The sequence below is a fragment of the Paroedura picta genome, chromosome 3 (genome assembly GCF_049243985.1).
Source record: "Paroedura picta isolate Pp20150507F chromosome 3, Ppicta_v3.0, whole genome shotgun sequence".
Lineage (NCBI taxonomy): Eukaryota > Metazoa > Chordata > Lepidosauria > Squamata > Gekkonidae > Paroedura > Paroedura picta.
In genome coordinates, this window is record NC_135371.1 from 159,446,531 (window position 1) to 159,464,185 (window position 17,655).

Sequence of the window (17,655 nt, forward strand, 5' to 3'; positions counted from 1 at the left end):
CAGTGCTACCTCTGCTGCTTTTGGTTTTGTTCTTTGGAGGCTGCTCTTGAATGTTCAGGCTCTGGTGTTGACTGGGAATCGGTGTAGTCTGTAGCTGGGGCCGCAGTGGGGAGAGTTCAGCTGGAGTGCCCTATCTGTTCCATTCGCTAGCCTAAATTTGTCTCTCTGCCCTTTAAGTCATGAGGTGACATTTCAAATTGGAGTGATTGATTCAGAGGAGGCCTTGCATTGTGCAGGACAGTCAGTCTGAAGCAGCAAGGACTGACTTCAAGAGGGTCAGGTGATGGGAGGCCTGGAACCCCCCGAGCACTGATGAAGTGAGGAGGAGATCCCGGTTGGTGTCCATGCCAACCTCTGGACTGACATGGCTAGCTCAAATACGCTGCGTAATGTTGAAACTGGCTCAGCTTCTGGTTTAAATAGATAAGCCGCTTCAAGTGCCCGGGGAGGGGGGGGGGGTGGTCCAAATGTAAAACCTTCCGTATGGTAGGGCAACCTTGTGGACATTATAGGACGGATCTTCAGTCTCTCAGCTGGCTGGAATCGAAAGTCTGTGAGATTGACCTGGCTGTGTGAGCAGAGGCAGATTAAAGCCAGCCTGCCTTGCCCGATATTTGCAGCCCTTTCAAGCCAAGAGCTATTGTGTTGAGATTGGGGGAGGGGCGTGGGTTTGAGAAGCAAAAGTTTCAGCTACGTATCTGGAGGGGGGAGAAAGCTTCCTGCATGAATGTTTGGAGTGGAGTTGGAACACTCTTGAGGACTCGGTCATTTGACTGCTGTTGAGCACAGTGCCTCAATCCCCCCCGCCCCCGTAAGCTTTTTTGTCTTTTTTTTTGTCCTTTGAGAAGGCTACGTTAACTCTTAAAATGCTTCAGAAATAGGCTTTTGAGCGCGTTGGGTGGGTGTGGGGAGGCTAGAGCATTATACTGGTGAAAAGTGGTGCTGGGTGTTAATAGATGGCTTCAGCCAGCCACAGCAAAGGAGAGGCAGTGACCGGTCAGGTTCGGTTGGAGCACACCCAGTTGTTTATACATTTATATGCCACTTACATCGGGAGATCTGGCTGATGACTCTTCTGGGAGAAAAGGTGCTGTCGTGGTCCCGTTCCTGCCTCAGTCCCTTTCCTCTTCTTCCCTCTCCCCCCCCCCCCCCCCCATTCATATTACCTACCCTCCAGAGGCTCTTGACAGCTTGCTAGGCAGTGGAAAGACACATAGGAGGTTACCGATTTGGTGTAGCTTGCTCACATCCTAGTGAGGGATTTTTGTGACAGCGTAGCCCTGTTATGCCATTAGAGAGAGAGCAAGGGTCGTCCCCCCGCAGGTCCCCTTTTGCCCCCCCCCCTCCCACAGGTGCAGACTGTTGGGGGGGTTTGCGCCCCCAGGGAAACCTCGTATTGTCATCTGTGCTGCTGATGTGACACGAGTCGGAGTAAGCCAGCATCTGTCTAGTGCAGGCTAGCCCTTGATCTCAGAGTAAGTTAACTTATGACTTTGGTATTAGCGAAAGGTTTCGGATTGACAGCCCTGGAGACTGAAGTCCTCTATTTATCCACAGGACAGGTACAGCAGCGGCAGTGCAAGCTACCCCCACACCGCCCCATCAATGTGCCTCAACTCTGACCTGGAGGGACCACCTCAAGAGGTGAGAGGGGAGTTCAGTCTCCATGGCCCATTCAATCCTTGGCCTCTTTGAGACTGCCAACAAGGGTGGCAAGACTGGTGGTGGCGGCTTGTGCTGTGAACTCCCGTTCGTTGGGAACTGGATTAAGGCCACCAAACACTGCCTGGCAGGCCAGTAAGCAGCCCTGCAGGCGGGAACTGCTTAGTCAATTCCAACTGGGGGCTGCACTTCTCCCAGGGCCCTGGAAGTGAGAGACTCGTATCCCCCGGAGCCTCCTCACTTAGCGTTGAGCAAATCCCTGTTAACAGTGACTGCCTCGCTGGGTTGTTTGAGTAGAGTCCTTCCCAGAACCGTCAAAAAGTTTGGCTGCTGCACGCCTCCCTATCGTTTCCAAATGCCTTTCTGCCATTGAGGATAGTTAGCCAGCTCTTGGCTCTAGCAAGTCCATGGCAGGATCCTAGGAGTGTTGGAGCGCTTGGGGGTGCACTTAGTGGGATGGGGATAAACGTCCAGCTGGCTCCTCTTAGCTTTTAAAAGCCATTGGAGGCCTAGGAGGTAATTCAGCTTCCCCTTTTGGGAGTCTGGCTTGGAGAACGCAAGTAGGGCAAGAGGGCTTGTAGCACTGTCCAATCCTCCACTACACAACCGATCTTCAACAACCAGCTATACTAATCCTTTTTGTGGTGGGGACCAGTTTCCCTTCACACACCATACACCTAGCCAATTCAAGCAGCCCCTTAAGAGACCTGCCTTCAGGCTTCCCCACCAACAATTCTCCCCACTCAGCTCTCTGGCTTCCTGCCTAGTTGAAAATCTGTCTGTCACTGGGTGGCTGTCCAATGGTTTTTAATAGGACTGTTTTCCTCCTTTTTGTAGGCCTATACCATTCAAGGACAGTATGCCATTCCACAGCCAGATGTAAGTTTTGTTTACACTTCTTGTCTTGAAATCACCCCCACTTCTCCCTTCAAAATTTCTCCACGCTTTCTCGACAAGCAGTTTTAGAAGTCTGTTTTGATTTGAAATTGGGAAATTAAAAAAAAAAATCTGACCTAAAAAAACAAGATTCCTCAAATTTTGTTCAGTTATCTCTTTATGTAGCCAATCTTGATCTGTCCTCCCTTTTCCTGCCAGCCCGTGACACACTTGCACAGCGAAGCTTGGTATACTTTTGCAAGTTCCAGTTTCGCTTGCCCCCCCCCCTGCCAATTTGATGTGACGCCCCCCCCCCCCAAACAAAACAAAACAACAAAACTCCATGGTATACTGTCATTGTGGTTCTTGGTTCAGGGCATAGGGCATCTGGTGTGACGTGCTTCACTGTGGTGGTGGAGGGGAGGCCGGCCTCAGGCCTTTGCTTTTTTAGCTCCAGATATGAAGCTGGATGCATCGTGTAGTCTCTGCAGGTGTGGTTAGAAGGTGGTGGGGCTTTCCCTCGAGATGCTTTTCCTTAATGCAATTTCTGCTCACGATAAAGCTACTTAGCTAGCTGTTTTTTTTTTTTTTCACATGATGTGAAAGGATTTCCTTCCCTCCCTGCCCTCCTTTTACTAGTACCTCCTGGTGTTGAGCTAGACTCAGGTACTTCCTGCTTCTTATAGGTGTTCGATCTCTGCTCCATAGTCTATTCAGGGAACAGTGGGGCTGGGGGGAACTTAGATCCGGGGTTAGGGAAGAGAGCTAGCAAATTGCACTTCAATACTGGGGGAGAGCATCTGACTCCATTCCGGTCACTCCTCATGATATACCTCTCCCTTCCAAATGCTTGACAGAGTCCTGCATGGTGTAGTCCCAAGCACCACTGCAAATCAGTCTCTGTGTTCCTTTGCCTTGTTTGTGCTTTGTCTCCTGGTGTTTTTTTGTCACAATTTCACTGCAGATGCCTTCTGTTGAGCCAGGGGACTTGGAGATGGGTGTTGGGGCACCTGGCACTCACGGTGCTTTCCTTCTGTCTGCACCCATCTGTGCTCAGGGAAGCGCTTGCTCCTTAACCTGGTCTTTCTTCTAAATCTTCTGCCCCCAACGGGCAGCGCCTCATGCTCAGCTTGCAGTGTCTGGGGTTGTTGTTGTTGTTTTTCTCCTTTAAAATTGTGTGCTGAACCAGTAGGCCTGCGAAATTCCTAACGTCAGCCTTTTGTTTCCCCTCTCTCCTCCTCTCTAGCTGACCAAGCTGCACCAGTTGGCAATGCAACAGTCACACTTTCCAATGTCTCATGGCAACACTGGATTCAGTGGTATGGAAATTCCTTCTTTCTCGTATAAGCTAGCAGTCCCGAGAGGTAACACTTAGCCGTTAATGCAAATCTGGGCTTAAATTTAGAAAAAAGACAATCCACAGGTAATAATCTCGGAGTGGGTGGGCTTCAGTGCCCCTGAAAGCGAGACACCAGGCGACTAGGTAGGCTTTGGCTTCCCCCTCCTCTGTCCAGTCATCCTTTCAACAGGTTTCCCAGTTGCCTTCCAGCTGCCAGCATCCAGACAATTGTGCCAAATTGTATGAAAGTTTGCTTGTTTGTTTTTTCACTTAAAAGTCTGATAGGGCTTCAGCTAGGACCACCCACACTTATTGTCCCTTGTATCTTGACAGGCGTTGAATCCAGCTCTCCAGATGGGAAAAGCTATTGGGGTAATGACTGAAACAAACCAACCAACCTGCAGTTGCTGTATTGTGTGTTAATTCTGGTGGGAGATTTCTTTTCCCAGTCAGCTGGCTCTGCTAATCATAGGACAGTTGGAAGAACTGCCATGTATAGTGAAATGGTTATGGGCATGGCAGTTCACGGACTGTGTTTGATTAAACTGTCCGAGAACAATCCAGCTGGAGTCTCCTTGCAGGAGAGCAGAATGTAATAGGATGGAGGGTCTAATCCTTCCTTTTCTTAGGAAAGCTGCTTGCTTGTGAAGGGTCAGCCATGTATGGTTGTATAGGTTGTGTACTTAAATCCTAAACATATGGGAGAACATGGTTTTTGGAGCCCAGCACCCCTTGCGTCTCAGTTTTGTGGGTCAGCTCAGCAAGTGCCTCCAAACTCCTCTTGTGTTCTGAAGCAACAAGGGCTCTAATATGCAACCAGAAAGCCAGAATGAAAAGTGTGTGTGGTGTTTTGGAGGTTTGCCTTTGCTTTGTTGGGAGTATAAAGGGTGTCGCTGGTTCATTCATTCTCTGCCCCTGTGAGCAAGTGCAGTCTCTCTACCCCCCCCCCCCGCACCCAATAAAAACCTGGTCTTTTGGTATCTGCTTCATAACCAGAGCCTTTTAACTTTGTGGCGCTGAGGAAGAGGGGCCTGGGGATTTTAACATCTTGCTCTTTCCTGTTGGAAACCTCTTCAGGATAGCAGTGAATTCCTGCTGCATCTGCTAGCCTGACTGCCCTGATCCTCTGTTCTGTGCCCATTTTCCAGACCTTGTGTTGAAACGGTTGGCCTTTTCTGTGTCTCAGCAGGTTTGGATGCATCAGCTCAGACTACTTCTCATGAACTCACCATTCCAAATGATGTAAGTATTCCGTTGAGGCGTAGAGGGTGCTGGGCTAGTGCTGTGATCTCCCATGCCTCTTCAAGAGCCCCAGCAAGGAGCTGCTTGGGCTGCCGGGAGATGTTGTAGTGTGTGGGGAAAGGGGGAACGGACCTGTAGCATAAAGAAATAGTATCATCTGAACTCGCGCTTTAAAAGCGCTCCTGGGTGAAGGAGTGAAGATGTGAAGGAACAGCATTGCTTCCTCATCCCATTTTAACACGAAAGCTGCATTCTAAGACATGGGTGTGGAGGCCGTTTAAGGAGGGAATGGAGAGGAAAACTCGAAATGGGTTTGAGTAGCCCAAAGAATCTGTATGCAAAGAACATTGCCCACGGAGAAGGGCAGGGCACAAAGGCCTGATCCTGTAACTGGTATCTTCTTTCCTCCCTTAAACAAGCAACCCCCCAGCCATAATATTTGAGTTCAGTTGGATCCTGTAGAGCAGTGGTCCCCAACCCCCGGTCCGGGGACCAGTACTGGTCCGTGGATCAGTCGGTACCGGGCCACGGCTCATCCCTGGCTGCTGCCTCGGGGGCTGCCCTGCCACTCTGCCGCTGGCTCACCTTTGGTGCTCTCCAGCAGCTGACATGGCTGGGGCTCCCCCTCGGCGTGGCACTGCACAGCTGCTACTGGCAGTGCCCCCCAGCGGGCGGCAGGAAGTCAGGCACCGGCGGGAAAGCAAGCGGAGCAGGGGCTCAGGCAGCGGCAACGTCCCTCGGCAAAAGACTCCCCCCCCCCCCAAGGTCTCAGTAAAATTGTCGAGCATTGACCGGTCCCTGGTGACCACTGCTGTAGGAAAATGGTTCTGCCTATAAGAATTAAAATACTTGAGAGCAAATGAAAACTTGCTGGAGGCTGAATCTTTTTACAGGTTGAGAACTTGCCTTTTTTTGAAACCATGAGTGCATAAATATATTCCGGACTGCATGCATCCCTCCAGTTGATGCAGCCGAGAACAATGCCTGCCCCTAGGAGAGAGCTCTGTAGACAAGAGAACAATTGAGACCAAACACAATTGGTTAACTGTCAAAAGAGTTTTGCAGCTTTGTATGAGATGACCTCATGCCGTTGTAGATGGTACCAGAAGAAACGATGGAATTAAGGCGATTTGGTTGGTTAGCACAGGGCTTCAATTGGATTCACCCAGCCTTGAGGCCCAAGAGGTACTTCTGGCAGTACCTTAATCTACATGCACTTAAAGCTGGCTTTGCACATAAGGGTTTTGAAGCTCTGTTCTCCCTTGGGAAATTTTGCTAAGGCACTCTGATAAAACAGAAATGGGCAGGGGTGAGCTACAGTGGCTCTAAATTTAAAAAAAAATGGTAAGGCTGATGTTAATCTTTCCCTGCAATAGAAAACCTTAGAATTAAGTAATGTGTGAAATTGCTCTGTTGGTTCTTGAAATTTCATCTGTTGCTCATGGAATTCAAGACTCCTAAAGGAAGACGGCAGACTTTCTTAAACCTATAGTGGGTATCCAGAGGCTAACAACTATTACCTGGATCTGTAGTCAAACTTCCAGTTGATGGCTGATACCTCATAAACTCACTACAACAATTTCCCGAGCTAACTATAAAGCTGGATTTAAGTTGTTGTGGAAGAATAGTATATGTGTTCAGTAGGGACACTTTAGGAAGGATATAATTGTAATTGAAAGCTCTCTTCCATACAACAACTGTGAGGAATTCTGTTGGTCTTCAGAAAACCAAACCAAGATACAAGAAATGCTAGACTAGGGTAATCATGCAGGCGAATATCTGCTATGCACAACTGCTAACTGGAATATTCCATTACGTGGCTACAGTGTAGTCTCTTGGTAGTGAGAATGTATGGAGGTACATGTCTCTGGATTGATGTTTGATGTTTACCAGAGGTCGTTCTTATCTTTAGAGAAAATAGAAACACAAAACAACTGACATACTTTTAGAGCTTTGGGTTTCATTTTGACAATGGCTTTTTTTTTCTTTTTAGCTGATTGGCTGTATCATTGGGCGTCAGGGCGCCAAGATCAATGAGATTCGCCAAATGTCTGGGGCGCAGATCAAAATTGCCAATCCAGTGGAAGGCTCTACTGACCGGCAGGTTACCATAACTGGATCTGCAGCCAGCATTAGCCTGGCTCAATATCTAATTAATGTCAGGTAAGCCTCTTAGAAAGGCACACTGCTTGTTAATGCATGTTTGAATTGCAGAACTGGGAAATACGGAGTATCTCTAAAACCAGGGGTCACTTTTCTGGTCCAAGGCAGAGCTGAGCTAGCCCCCCCTCCCCCCCATCTTGGACAACCCCATGACTTCCATGCTTCTCCCCTCCCTGGTGCAGAAATAGTGGATGGGAGATGTTAATACTCAGTGTAATGTCCTTTTCTCCCCAATAATGGAGGTCAGGAAGGCATTTTGAGTCAGTGTGACAGAGGCAGACATAACTGGGATATACAAAATGGAGATATATATCTATATCTCTACAGACAGTAGCTTTCCCGCCAGGCCATCCCTAACTTGTGACTGAGCTAATGTGAACACTGCTGCTTTTGAAAGCCTTGTGTCTGCACCTAGAGGCACACTAAACGGAACTTCTTTCTAAGCACAAACCTAAATGGTTAACTGAGCCCAAAAGACTGGAACTGCTCTGAAGAAGTGGCTGTGTCCTCCTGCAGCTCCCACGTGCCCTTGCTAATGCCAGAGCTTTCAGCTACGGACTGCAGTAGCGTACTGCAGCAAGCAGTGGCTGCTCCGTGGGCCTTGTCCTTAAAAAGCCTGCTTGGCAAGTGGCCCTTTGCAGCTCTTTGCCTTGTGAGAGCATCTGATCTGCTCAGAAAGTAAAAGCATCAGCTTAATGGAGAGCTCTGACTTCAATAATTAAAAACCCGTGCCCATGCAGCTGGCATTGTGTCCTAGATTTCTTTTCACTGCGATCGCTGCTGTAGCGAACTGCGTCCATCGCAAAATGGCAGGCTAGTGATTTAGTCGATATGGGTTTAGCTTCAAGGGCCAGCATCTGGCTCGCTGTAGCACCTTAGCAGAGTTGGGCTTCCCTGCTGCCCTTCAGATTAGCCTTCATGAACTGCCCTAGCACCCCACTAAAGGCATAGTGCATCGTAGCCACACACTGGCTGAATAGACGTGAAAATTCACAACTGCTAAACCTTTGCCTTGTTGCTACACTGCCCTAAAGCCTTAGCGTAGCCTCCACTAGGCATTTCAGGATCACCCAGAATGGTTGAAATGTTTTCAGTGATCATGCTGACCAAGTCAGGGCTTGTGTGTAGGAGCTAGCAAAATCATGTGCAACACCTCTTACAAATTGCAGTTCCTGTCTGTCTGGCACTTGTGCCATGCTTGCTTTAAGTAGAAAACCTATCCCAAGGATGGCATTGGCCATTCATACGTTCCTTGTAATTTGGTCACGTTAGACCAAATGTTTATGTAATCCTTGGCGGGTGAATCGCCAAAATGCCGGTCAAAACCAGTTTGCTTACCAATATTACAGTACAGCTATTTCAGTCTGAGGTCAGACTCTGCTTAGGTTTAGAGTTAAATCTGCATAGATTTGCACTGTCAAAAGCTTGGTCCTTATTGGTGGACCCTCGGCTGAAGCTTTTCAGTTAAATCTACTGAAAGTGAATCTCACAAGCCAAAAAAAAAAACAAAACACCATTTTTGTACTAGTCTTCTGTAGAAACCAGTTACATCTCAAGTTGGCTGTCATTAAGAACCTTTGAAAACCTGCAAGCTGCCCAAGCCCATCCAAAACAGAATTGAACTTGGTATTGCTGGAAGTCTTCTTGTTCTAAAGATAGCAAGCTCAGCCTTCCCTTAGGTGTTGGGTCGGCTTTATCCTAACCAGTGATGGTGCAGCATTCTGAAATCCAGTTTTGCATGACTGGTTGTGTTTGGGTTTTTTTAATACCCCCTAGCTTGGTGTAAAATGGCTGCTTATACGATGCAGGGGCTTCCGTATTGCCAGGGTGGAGAAAAGTATCCTGTTAAATCTGGGTTTGTTCCCTTAAAATGTTCACGTTGGTGTTAGAATTCATTTCCTACTTAAGGGCATACTTTGCATCCTGGCAAGAGCTGTAGGAACAGCTGCAGGGGGGTGGGGCGGGGCGGAGGAGGACAAGAGTGGGAAGACTGGGAACCTACTTGTGTAGAACTGATAGGATTTCACTGCCCAACAACTGCATTGTTTCATCTGTTTGTGTGTGTGTGCGTGGTGGCTACAACAGAGAATGCGTAATTTGAAGCAGCGGATTTGTTGCTTCATCACCAAGATTAGTGTAAGCCAAAGACGGAATCTTGTTCATAATGGGATTGGGAATTTGGGCGGGTTGTATTGTTTAGGCTAGTGGACCTTGGTGCACCTTGAGAAGGTTGAGGTCCCCTTGCAGCTAGCATTCTCCCCATCCTCAGCCCCATACTTCTTCTGGCTATGCTGTTTCCAGATCTCTTCCCCCAGGCTAGGCTCATGCAATATAAGCTGTTTGTGTCCTGTGCTGCTTTTTTTTTTTTTTTTTTGTGTTGTTCCCATCCACCCACCCGTATTTTTGTTCCTTTTTTCCTCTGTTACAGTTTAGAAAGCGCTAAACCCTCCTCCCAGGCAGCCTCCGTCACGATCCCCGACCACCTCAGCATCAACCTCTCTCAACCCTCCACCCCTTCTTCTTCTTCCTCCTCCACCACCACCCCCTCGCTTGCGACAGCGGGGGTCTCCGACGCACCCTCCAGCCTCCCCAACCCTCTTCCGACTGCCCCCTGTGTCTCCAGTCTGCTTGGCATGAAACCCGTCCCTCTCCTGGCTCTAAATGTTGTGTCTGCTGCTAAGGGTGCCTCCACCACCTCAGCTGTGCCATGTGTTACTAACAAACTGAAAACGGAAAAACAGAGATTCTCTCCCTACTGAGTGTCTGCTTGTGGCCTTAGAGGAACAGCAGATTGTTGGCAGCAATGGGGATCCCGTAGAGGAGACTTGGAAGAGATTTTTTTTTTCTTTAAAACTTCAAAACAAAACAAAAAAAGCGAGCTTGTGATTCCTTTAGGATGGAGTTTCCTTTCCGCTGGCGACCCTTTGCCAGGTCAAAGACAATTTGAGCCAAGTGTATTAACCCGTTCTGGAGTCCAGTAGTAATCTTGATTATGTAGCTTGTAGCCGTTGCTTTTTAGTAGCTTTGTTTGCATTGTTATATGGAACAGGGAGGGGGGCGGGGCGGGGAATGCCGGGGCCTGCTAAGCAGAAACACTTGCAATTTCTTGATTTGAAGCTGTGCAAAAGAAGGCTATTTTGGCCAAACCTGTTTCAATGTCTGTCCTTGTAATAAAAGCTATCATGATGAAAAAGTGCACAGACGTGCCTGAGTTGGGACCGAATGAGGACCACAAGCTGATTCTCTTGTCACACAGCAGCCCCAGGCTAAAGTTTCCCCTCTTTTTTAAAAATAAAAGTGTCTTGGAATAGGATTAAGTCTGTATGCTAGAAGCTCTTAACTGGTGTTCCTAATGCACTGTTGCAATGTGAGCCACTGCAGCCCATGCTCTTCTTTAAGGCCTTGCCTTTCAAAATATTCCAAAAGGGCATTTTCACAGGGGTAGTCAAACTGCGGCCCTCCAGATGCCCATGGACTACAAGTCCCATGAGCCCCTGCCAGCGACTGCTGGCAGGGGCTCATGGAACTTGTAGTCCATGGACATCTGGAGGGCTGCAGTTTGACTTACCCCTGTCCTAGGACAAGAGTCAAAAGCCCTGCTTGTACAAACACACTGCTGATTATTCTCGCAAGTGTTAACCCCATTTATCTCGATGTAATTTGCCTGCTTTGCTGATAAGGGCTTGATGTGTTGTTGTTGTTGTGTGTTTTTTTTTTTGTACATGCAACCGTCTCCTTGAGACTGGCAGACCTTTGAAAGGCCTTTCTCCACGCACGGGTCTGCATGAGTCATTCAAGAGAGCGGGCAGTGACGAGCTCTGCCAGTGCATCGGCAGCTTTCTGGTCTGTAATTAGAGCAGGCAGTTTAGTATTTTGGAGCTGAACTTCAAACAGCTTCTCCCTGTCCAGAGGCAGAATCGGCCTCTGATCGTAACAGATGCTCCTTGGGACATAATCATTTGTTTTGAGGGACAAGTGTGATCTGTGAGGGCTGGACCATTGGCGTCACTTGCCCCAGTCATTGTGCTTGGCTTTTTCAAGCCGGCCCACCTGCCCCTCTCTCCTCCGTTAAGGGCTCATTTGAAGATTAAAAAACTAAGCCGAAAGCAGGCAGATGGAGAACCGTACCTGAATGCCCCCTTAATTTTTAGCCTGGGGTTGTCGACACGGACATTGGCAACTTCCTCCTCAAGCAGTCACTGTCCGGTGCTTACAGACTTTCCGCAAACTTTGGTAGCAACACCGAGTATGAAATAGCGACATTTCGAACTGCTAAGATTTGTGTGTTTATCCTTTTGTATTAAAGTTGCTAGAAGACATGGTGACTGACTCACTAGATATCTGGGATTATACAATTTCACACTGCATTCAGGGAGACGGAGGGGCTGACTTGATCCTATTGTATGTGGGCGGGGGGGGGGGGAGCCATCAAATGGTTGACTTATGCAGTTGTGTCAAACTCTCTTTCCCTTGAGTAGCTGGAGTTTCTTTTTTAGTACTTGTTTCTGCAGTTTGACTTTCACAATTGTAACTTTTTTAAGAAAACTGTTCTGCTCTGTAGTGTAACCACATTAAGTAAAAATTGTCCACTCTTAACCAAGTTTTTGGGCTGGCCGTCTTGTTTTATACTGTCCTTATAGAGGCTGATTTCACGGGGTGTAACTTTCAGCCGGGAAGCAGTTTGTGTGTTTTCCAACTATTCAACCCGTTCTCTACCTCTCGTAAAAGATAGCGAACATATGACGCTTGGTGGTGTAAAAGAGATGGGATCTTCCTTCTGTCCCTATTCTTACAATTTCACTGGCATCTATCCATACGGGCCTGAATTCCTTTTAATAACCTGAACACAATCTTGAATTAGAAAAGGGTATTCTGCTATGCTAAGAGCCTCTTGTGGCGCAGGGTGGTAAGGCAGCAGAAATGCTGTCTGAAGCTGTCTGCCCATGAGGCTGGGAGTTCAAGCCCAGCAGCCGGCTCAAGGTTGACTCAGCCTTCCACCCCTCTGAGGTCGGTAAAATGAGTACCCAGCTTGCTGGAGGATAAACAGTAATGACTGGGGAAGGCACTGGCAAACCACCCCGTATTGAGTCTGCCATGAAAACGCTAGAGGGCATCACCCCAAGGGTCAGACATGACTCAGTGCTTGCACAGGGGGATACCTTTACCTTTATTCTGCTATCCAGTTTTATTAAGAGAGGAACATTAAACATGGTATTACTGAATGATTGGTCCAGTAGTCTTTTCAGTGGTGTGAATTCAACCATTTCATCCCTTAGGATCCTCCTATTTTGCACTGCATATGAAAGAGCTAAAGCTCCGGGGCAGTTGCCTAAAACAGTAGTGGGTTAAAATAGTAACTAAAAGGTAATGCAGGAAAGAGCCACTTCCAAGATTTGGGGCGCATTCATGGAATCCGCCCTTCAGGATACTCAAGTGAAACTTTCTGTGGAGCCTCAACTGGGTTCTGCAGCATGCTTTTTCTTGCCTCCTATGGGGAGTGGGCAACCCTTTTGAGGCGGGGGTGGTATCCTAGTCTGTGTCAAGGGGTTCATGCTAATAGGGATCCTCTTGTGATGTAGACAAGTAGGCTTAGCATCTTGCGTAGAGGCCAGATGCAACCTGCAGGCACAGATTAATCTAGGATTTTATGCTGCCAGTGAAACATGTTAAAAGACCAGGTTATTTCACTCTTTTAAGACTTTGGCCTTTTATCTGCAAGTTGCATCATTCCCTCTGATGCCCTGGCAGACACCACTTGACTTCTGTTGCTTGGCATTCTCTTACCACCAATAACACACGGAAGCTTTGCCGTGCAACACGGTTACTCAGATTTAGGAGTGACCCTGTTTCTCCCAACAGTACTCTGCAAAGTCATCGCACCTCCCCTCCCCCTTCCCAAGCCTTTTAAAAGGGAGGGGTGGTCTGGCTTTCGCAAGTCTTTGGTTACCCTGCCTAAAACAAGCTATTGCTTAATGCGGAGCCCAGTATCTGGTGTGGAGAGTGGGCAGGGCTTTCATTATAAAAGGGTTGTGTGTGTGTGGGGGGGTGGAAGTCCTTAACTGGGACCCTCTACAGCAGGGGTAGTCAAACTGCGGCCCTCCAGATGTCCGTGGACTACAATTCCCAGGAGCCCCTGCCAGCGACTGCTGGCAGGGGCTCCTGGGAATTGTAGTCCACGGACATCAGGAGGGCCACAGTTTGACTACCCCTGCTCTACAGCTTTTGCTAAATAGTTCCCCTTTGGAGATAAATGTGGCATGGTGGCGGGTTTACTTTTTCTGGCAAACACCATACTCTGCCTCAGAGCAAAGAGCTTAAGCTCAACTGGCTATTCCGTTAGTGTGATCCTTAGGAGAGGGCATAGCATAAGATCTTCACACCCTTCCCCAGGTCCTGCAGAACACAACAGTCTAGGGTAGGCTTTCTCAACCAGGGTTTTGTGAAACCCTGTGGCTTCTTGATGACCCTGGAAGGGTTTCTACAAATGGGTGGAAGTTAATTTTTTTTATAACGTTCATTAAACATTTATTGGGCCAATGATGGGGGTGGGCAGGGGAGGGGCCCCAGGTGGGTGTGCACACAGCTCTGCTTCCCAGCCATATTCTGCACAATCGCACCACTTCTGGGTTTTCTCAAAGCCTGAGGAATGTTTCAGGGGCTTCTCAACAGTAAGAAAGTTGAGAAAGGCTGGGCTAGGGAAATCATTTGATTGACACCAGGGTTGTCTGTGCAGATGTCTCCGATGGAATGGGACCACGGGGCCACTTTCTGGCATGGGTTCATGTGGGCCCTTCTCATGGATCCTAGTGTATGGCAGGTGCTAATAAATTGAGTCTCATTCCTGTCATCTAAATATTTCCCCTTCTGTCTTGGGCCAGAAAAGGTAAGTCTTTTTGACAGGCTGCACTTTTCTGGGTTGACGGGGAAGGCTCTTGTGTGGACGTTAGACTTGTATTGGCATCTAGAAAGCAACGCTGATGGGGTTCTTCAGAGAAAGCCCCTTGTTGCCTGCCACCTCCTGCTATGTTGGGCATCTAGCTTAGGTCTCCATTAAAGGGGAACCACCATATTCACAGGGGTTTTAGTCTAGGATGGATTAACTATTGGAGCGTGGCTATCCTGCAGTCAAATTAGGAGCCAAATACAACTAGCTCTAATATTGGGATCCTCATGTGATGAACCTTAAAAAGCCAGAGAAGTCTTGATCTGGAAGTATCGGAGATCGAGATCATTCCTCTAGTCTGTGGGCCAAACCCACCTTGGCCTATTTTCAGTAGTCAAGCTGTAGGGAACCCTGCTATAACTTCCTAGCTGGCCGACTCTAGAATGCCTCTTAAACTGTTTCCCTCCACCGAACGGCTTCCTCCATGCATCAAACACTAGAATTGCTTCTGGCAGGAATGGCATGTCCTGAATTGTTGCCTACCAAGGAAGACTTAATGGATTGCAGAACACTGTGGCCGCACAGCCCAGCACTAAGACCATGTGCTGATTATTTAGGTCACTTGTAGCTAGCGCAGCCACATTTCACTTGGCGAAGGCAAGTGGGTCTGCTTGGGGCAGCTGAAGCTATTGCTGCAAGTCTGGTGAAGGCTGATCTTTCCTTCTGGGCATTGAAACAACAACAAGAATCCAAGATCCAAAGATTGCAGCTGCTTACTACATTCCCTGGCATGGAATGGGTAGCGGAGGATGGGGGCTGGCAGGCATTTCTCTTCAGGAAGATCAGTCCATGCGATGCCCAGCCAAAGAGGACGTGGCCAGCCTAAATTGTAGACTTTTTTTTTAAAGTTCTCTAGTGCAGCTGGGAGGATTGAGTCTTATTGAATCACATCTGTGCCTGACAAGCAGTCTGTGTTGTTAAAAGGCGTTTAACCTTCTGTTCTCATTGTAGGCTTTCTTCGGAGACTGGTGGAATGGGAAGCAGCTAGGACAATGCAACCGCCTCACTCATTTCCCGTTTCTGCCGTTCATCCCCATGATCCATCTGTGTAGTTTCTGAGCAGTCAGCGATTCCAGGTTTTAACTAGTTTGTAAATTTTCAGTTCTACATGCTTTACCCATCCACTCATGATTTTTTTTTAATCTCAGCATTTTAATTCCTTTTCTCTGTTCAGCTGTTAAAATGCTGATTCATATTTTAGTTTATAAGCTTCTACCCCCCCTTCCCCTTCCTCCCCTTCTTGGCTCATGAAGTTTTTCTGTTATGTCATGAAATGTAAGAGTGGAATTAATACATTTCAGTTTAGTTCTGTAATGTCAGGAATTTTTCAAAAAAATAAAAAGATGGACTGGAGCTTTTTCCTTGTGAATAGAAATGTGGTATTTTTGAGTCTTTATCATTCACCCTTATCTGTTTATCTGCTTAAATCTTTTTAAAAAGGCTTAAGGCTGTGGCACTCACAGGTGGAAATGACAAAGGCAAAACAGATGTTGACCACTTCCCCATCCGGAGAGATTTTGTGCAGACCTTTATACTTTGGGGGTGGGGGGGTCACTGACCTTTTAAAGCCTGCAGGCACCTCTGGAATTCTGACGCCAGGTGGTGCCACCACTACACAATAGCTGTCCCCTAAAGCGGAAGGCAACTATGAAATGTCAGGGAGCAAGATGGTTCGTAGCTGTTAACAGCAAGTCCTCAACACTTGAGGTAGAAGCTCTGTTTAGATCTGCACAGCTGTTGGGCATAAGGCTCACATTACTTCCTGCAAGAGCTGCTTGGCTCTTTGGGGTAAAGAAACTCTTCAGCAAAGTTTTAGAAGAACTCTCCGCTCCTATTCCGTGACCTGCTTTGTTGTCACATCTACAACTCAAAGGTTTTCCGCCAACTGATTGCATGCACCTTCTGCATTAGAATATGGATCTTGAACGTAAGGTCTAGTCCCAACACCTGGTCACATAGTGGCCCACTCGTTCTTTCAGATGGCCAACAACAGTGCATAGGGTAGCGGTTCTCAACCTGGGGGTCATGACCCCCCGAGGGGGTCGTTTAGCCTGTCCTGGGAGGTCACGGCAGAGCTTACCAAGGCAGCGCGGAGGAGGCCAGCACCATGCTGCCGCCACCGCTCCTCCTGCTGCCACCACCTCCTGTGACGCTGGCCTCCTTGGTAAGCTCTGAGGCAGCACCAAGGAGGACAGTGCCATGCCGCCTCTCCACGCCCCCTACAGCAAGAACGACGGTGGAGTTTGCATGCGCCCACTGCCATGAGCACGCATGCCGCCGCCCCGCCCCTGCTGTAGGGGTCACATGGCAGTGTCGGTTGAGGCCTTCCCCTGTTGATCTATTCCTATGGCCAGCACTACTTTCTCTGGCAGCGAATTACACATTTTTATCACTCTGCGAAGTAGTATTTCCTTTTGTCGGTCCTGAACCTACTGCCCATCAGCTTCATTGGATGCCTTCAGGTTCTTGTATTTTGGGAGACTCAACCCCATGCATAATTTTAATCTCTTATTGTTCCCCTTCCCCTTTAGTTATATTTGTAAGCTGAGAAGTCATAGATTTCATAAGGAAGGTTCTCCGATCCCCTAATCATTTTGGTTGCCCCCCTCTGTACTTGTTCCAGCTCTGCAATGTCCAGAACTGTACACACTATTTAAAAAGTTTTGAGAATAAGGACTATAAGAAATAAGAAACTAGAGCGCCAGCTTTGTGTAGTGGTTAGGAGCACGGACTTCTAATCTGGAGAGCTGGGTTTGATTCCATGCTCCCCCACATACAGCCAGCTGGGTGACCTTGGGCTAAGCACTGATAAAGCTGTTCTTACTGAGCAGTAATATCAGGGCTCTCTCAGCCTCACCCACCTCACAGGGTGTCTTGTGGGGGGAGGAAAGGGAAGACAGTAATATTAGGGCTCTCTCAGCCTCACCAGCTGTCTGTTGTGGGGAGAGGAAAGGGAAGGTGACTGTAAGCCACTTTGAGACTCCCAGTAGAGAAAAGCGGCATATTCACCTTCTGGATTGGGCTACAAGAATTCAATTTCTTTACAGTTGGATTGAGAGGTCATCGTGCCTTCCTTATTTGGTTACAAAAAGGGTCTGGCAGTAATGTTAGAGTAATAACAGAAAGAATTTTCCAAGCTGGTGATGGCAAAAAAGCTTTATTCAGAACGAGTTCCTCGGTATAAAACCGCGTTTTCGTATTTTACTTCCTCAGTAAACTGTAACAAAATCAAAGCATATCATGTCTTCATGCAGACCTTCTATAACATGAAATATAAATTTTATGTAACTAAAATATTAATGTTAAGAGTGGCAGTGCTAAGTCCTTCCTATCTGAAAAACATGGTAAGTCACAAGGGAGTTCTATAGAACTGAAGCAGTTAAAGTGAAGTGTCAGGAGCTAATAGGGTCTGACTGGCTCCTTGAGGCTT

General features: G+C 47.8%; 1 protein-coding gene across 22 annotated transcripts in view; it reads left to right on the top strand.

Moving 5' to 3' along the window:
* The window catches only part of PCBP2 (poly(rC) binding protein 2), a 30,439-nt gene extending 14,839 nt beyond the window's left edge, over positions 1-15,600 (top strand). Inside the window, exons 9-15 of one of the 22 annotated variants that reach the window (XM_077329001.1) lie at positions 1,558-1,644; positions 2,500-2,541; positions 3,785-3,857; positions 4,211-4,249; positions 5,064-5,119; positions 7,113-7,282; positions 9,711-15,062. In XM_077329001.1, coding sequence (XP_077185116.1) covers positions 1,558-1,644; positions 2,500-2,541; positions 3,785-3,857; positions 4,211-4,249; positions 5,064-5,119; positions 7,113-7,282; positions 9,711-10,041 — 798 coding nt within the window. In that variant the 3' untranslated portion in view covers positions 10,042-15,062. Of the gene's footprint in view, positions 1-1,557; positions 1,645-2,499; positions 2,542-3,784; positions 3,858-4,210; positions 4,250-5,063; positions 5,120-7,112; positions 7,283-9,710; positions 15,063-15,176 lie in introns of those variants that run through there. The other 21 variants (XM_077329002.1, XM_077329019.1, XM_077329020.1 and 18 more) reach the window with 21 other exon arrangements.
* Positions 15,601-17,655: the final 2,055 nt, after the last annotated feature.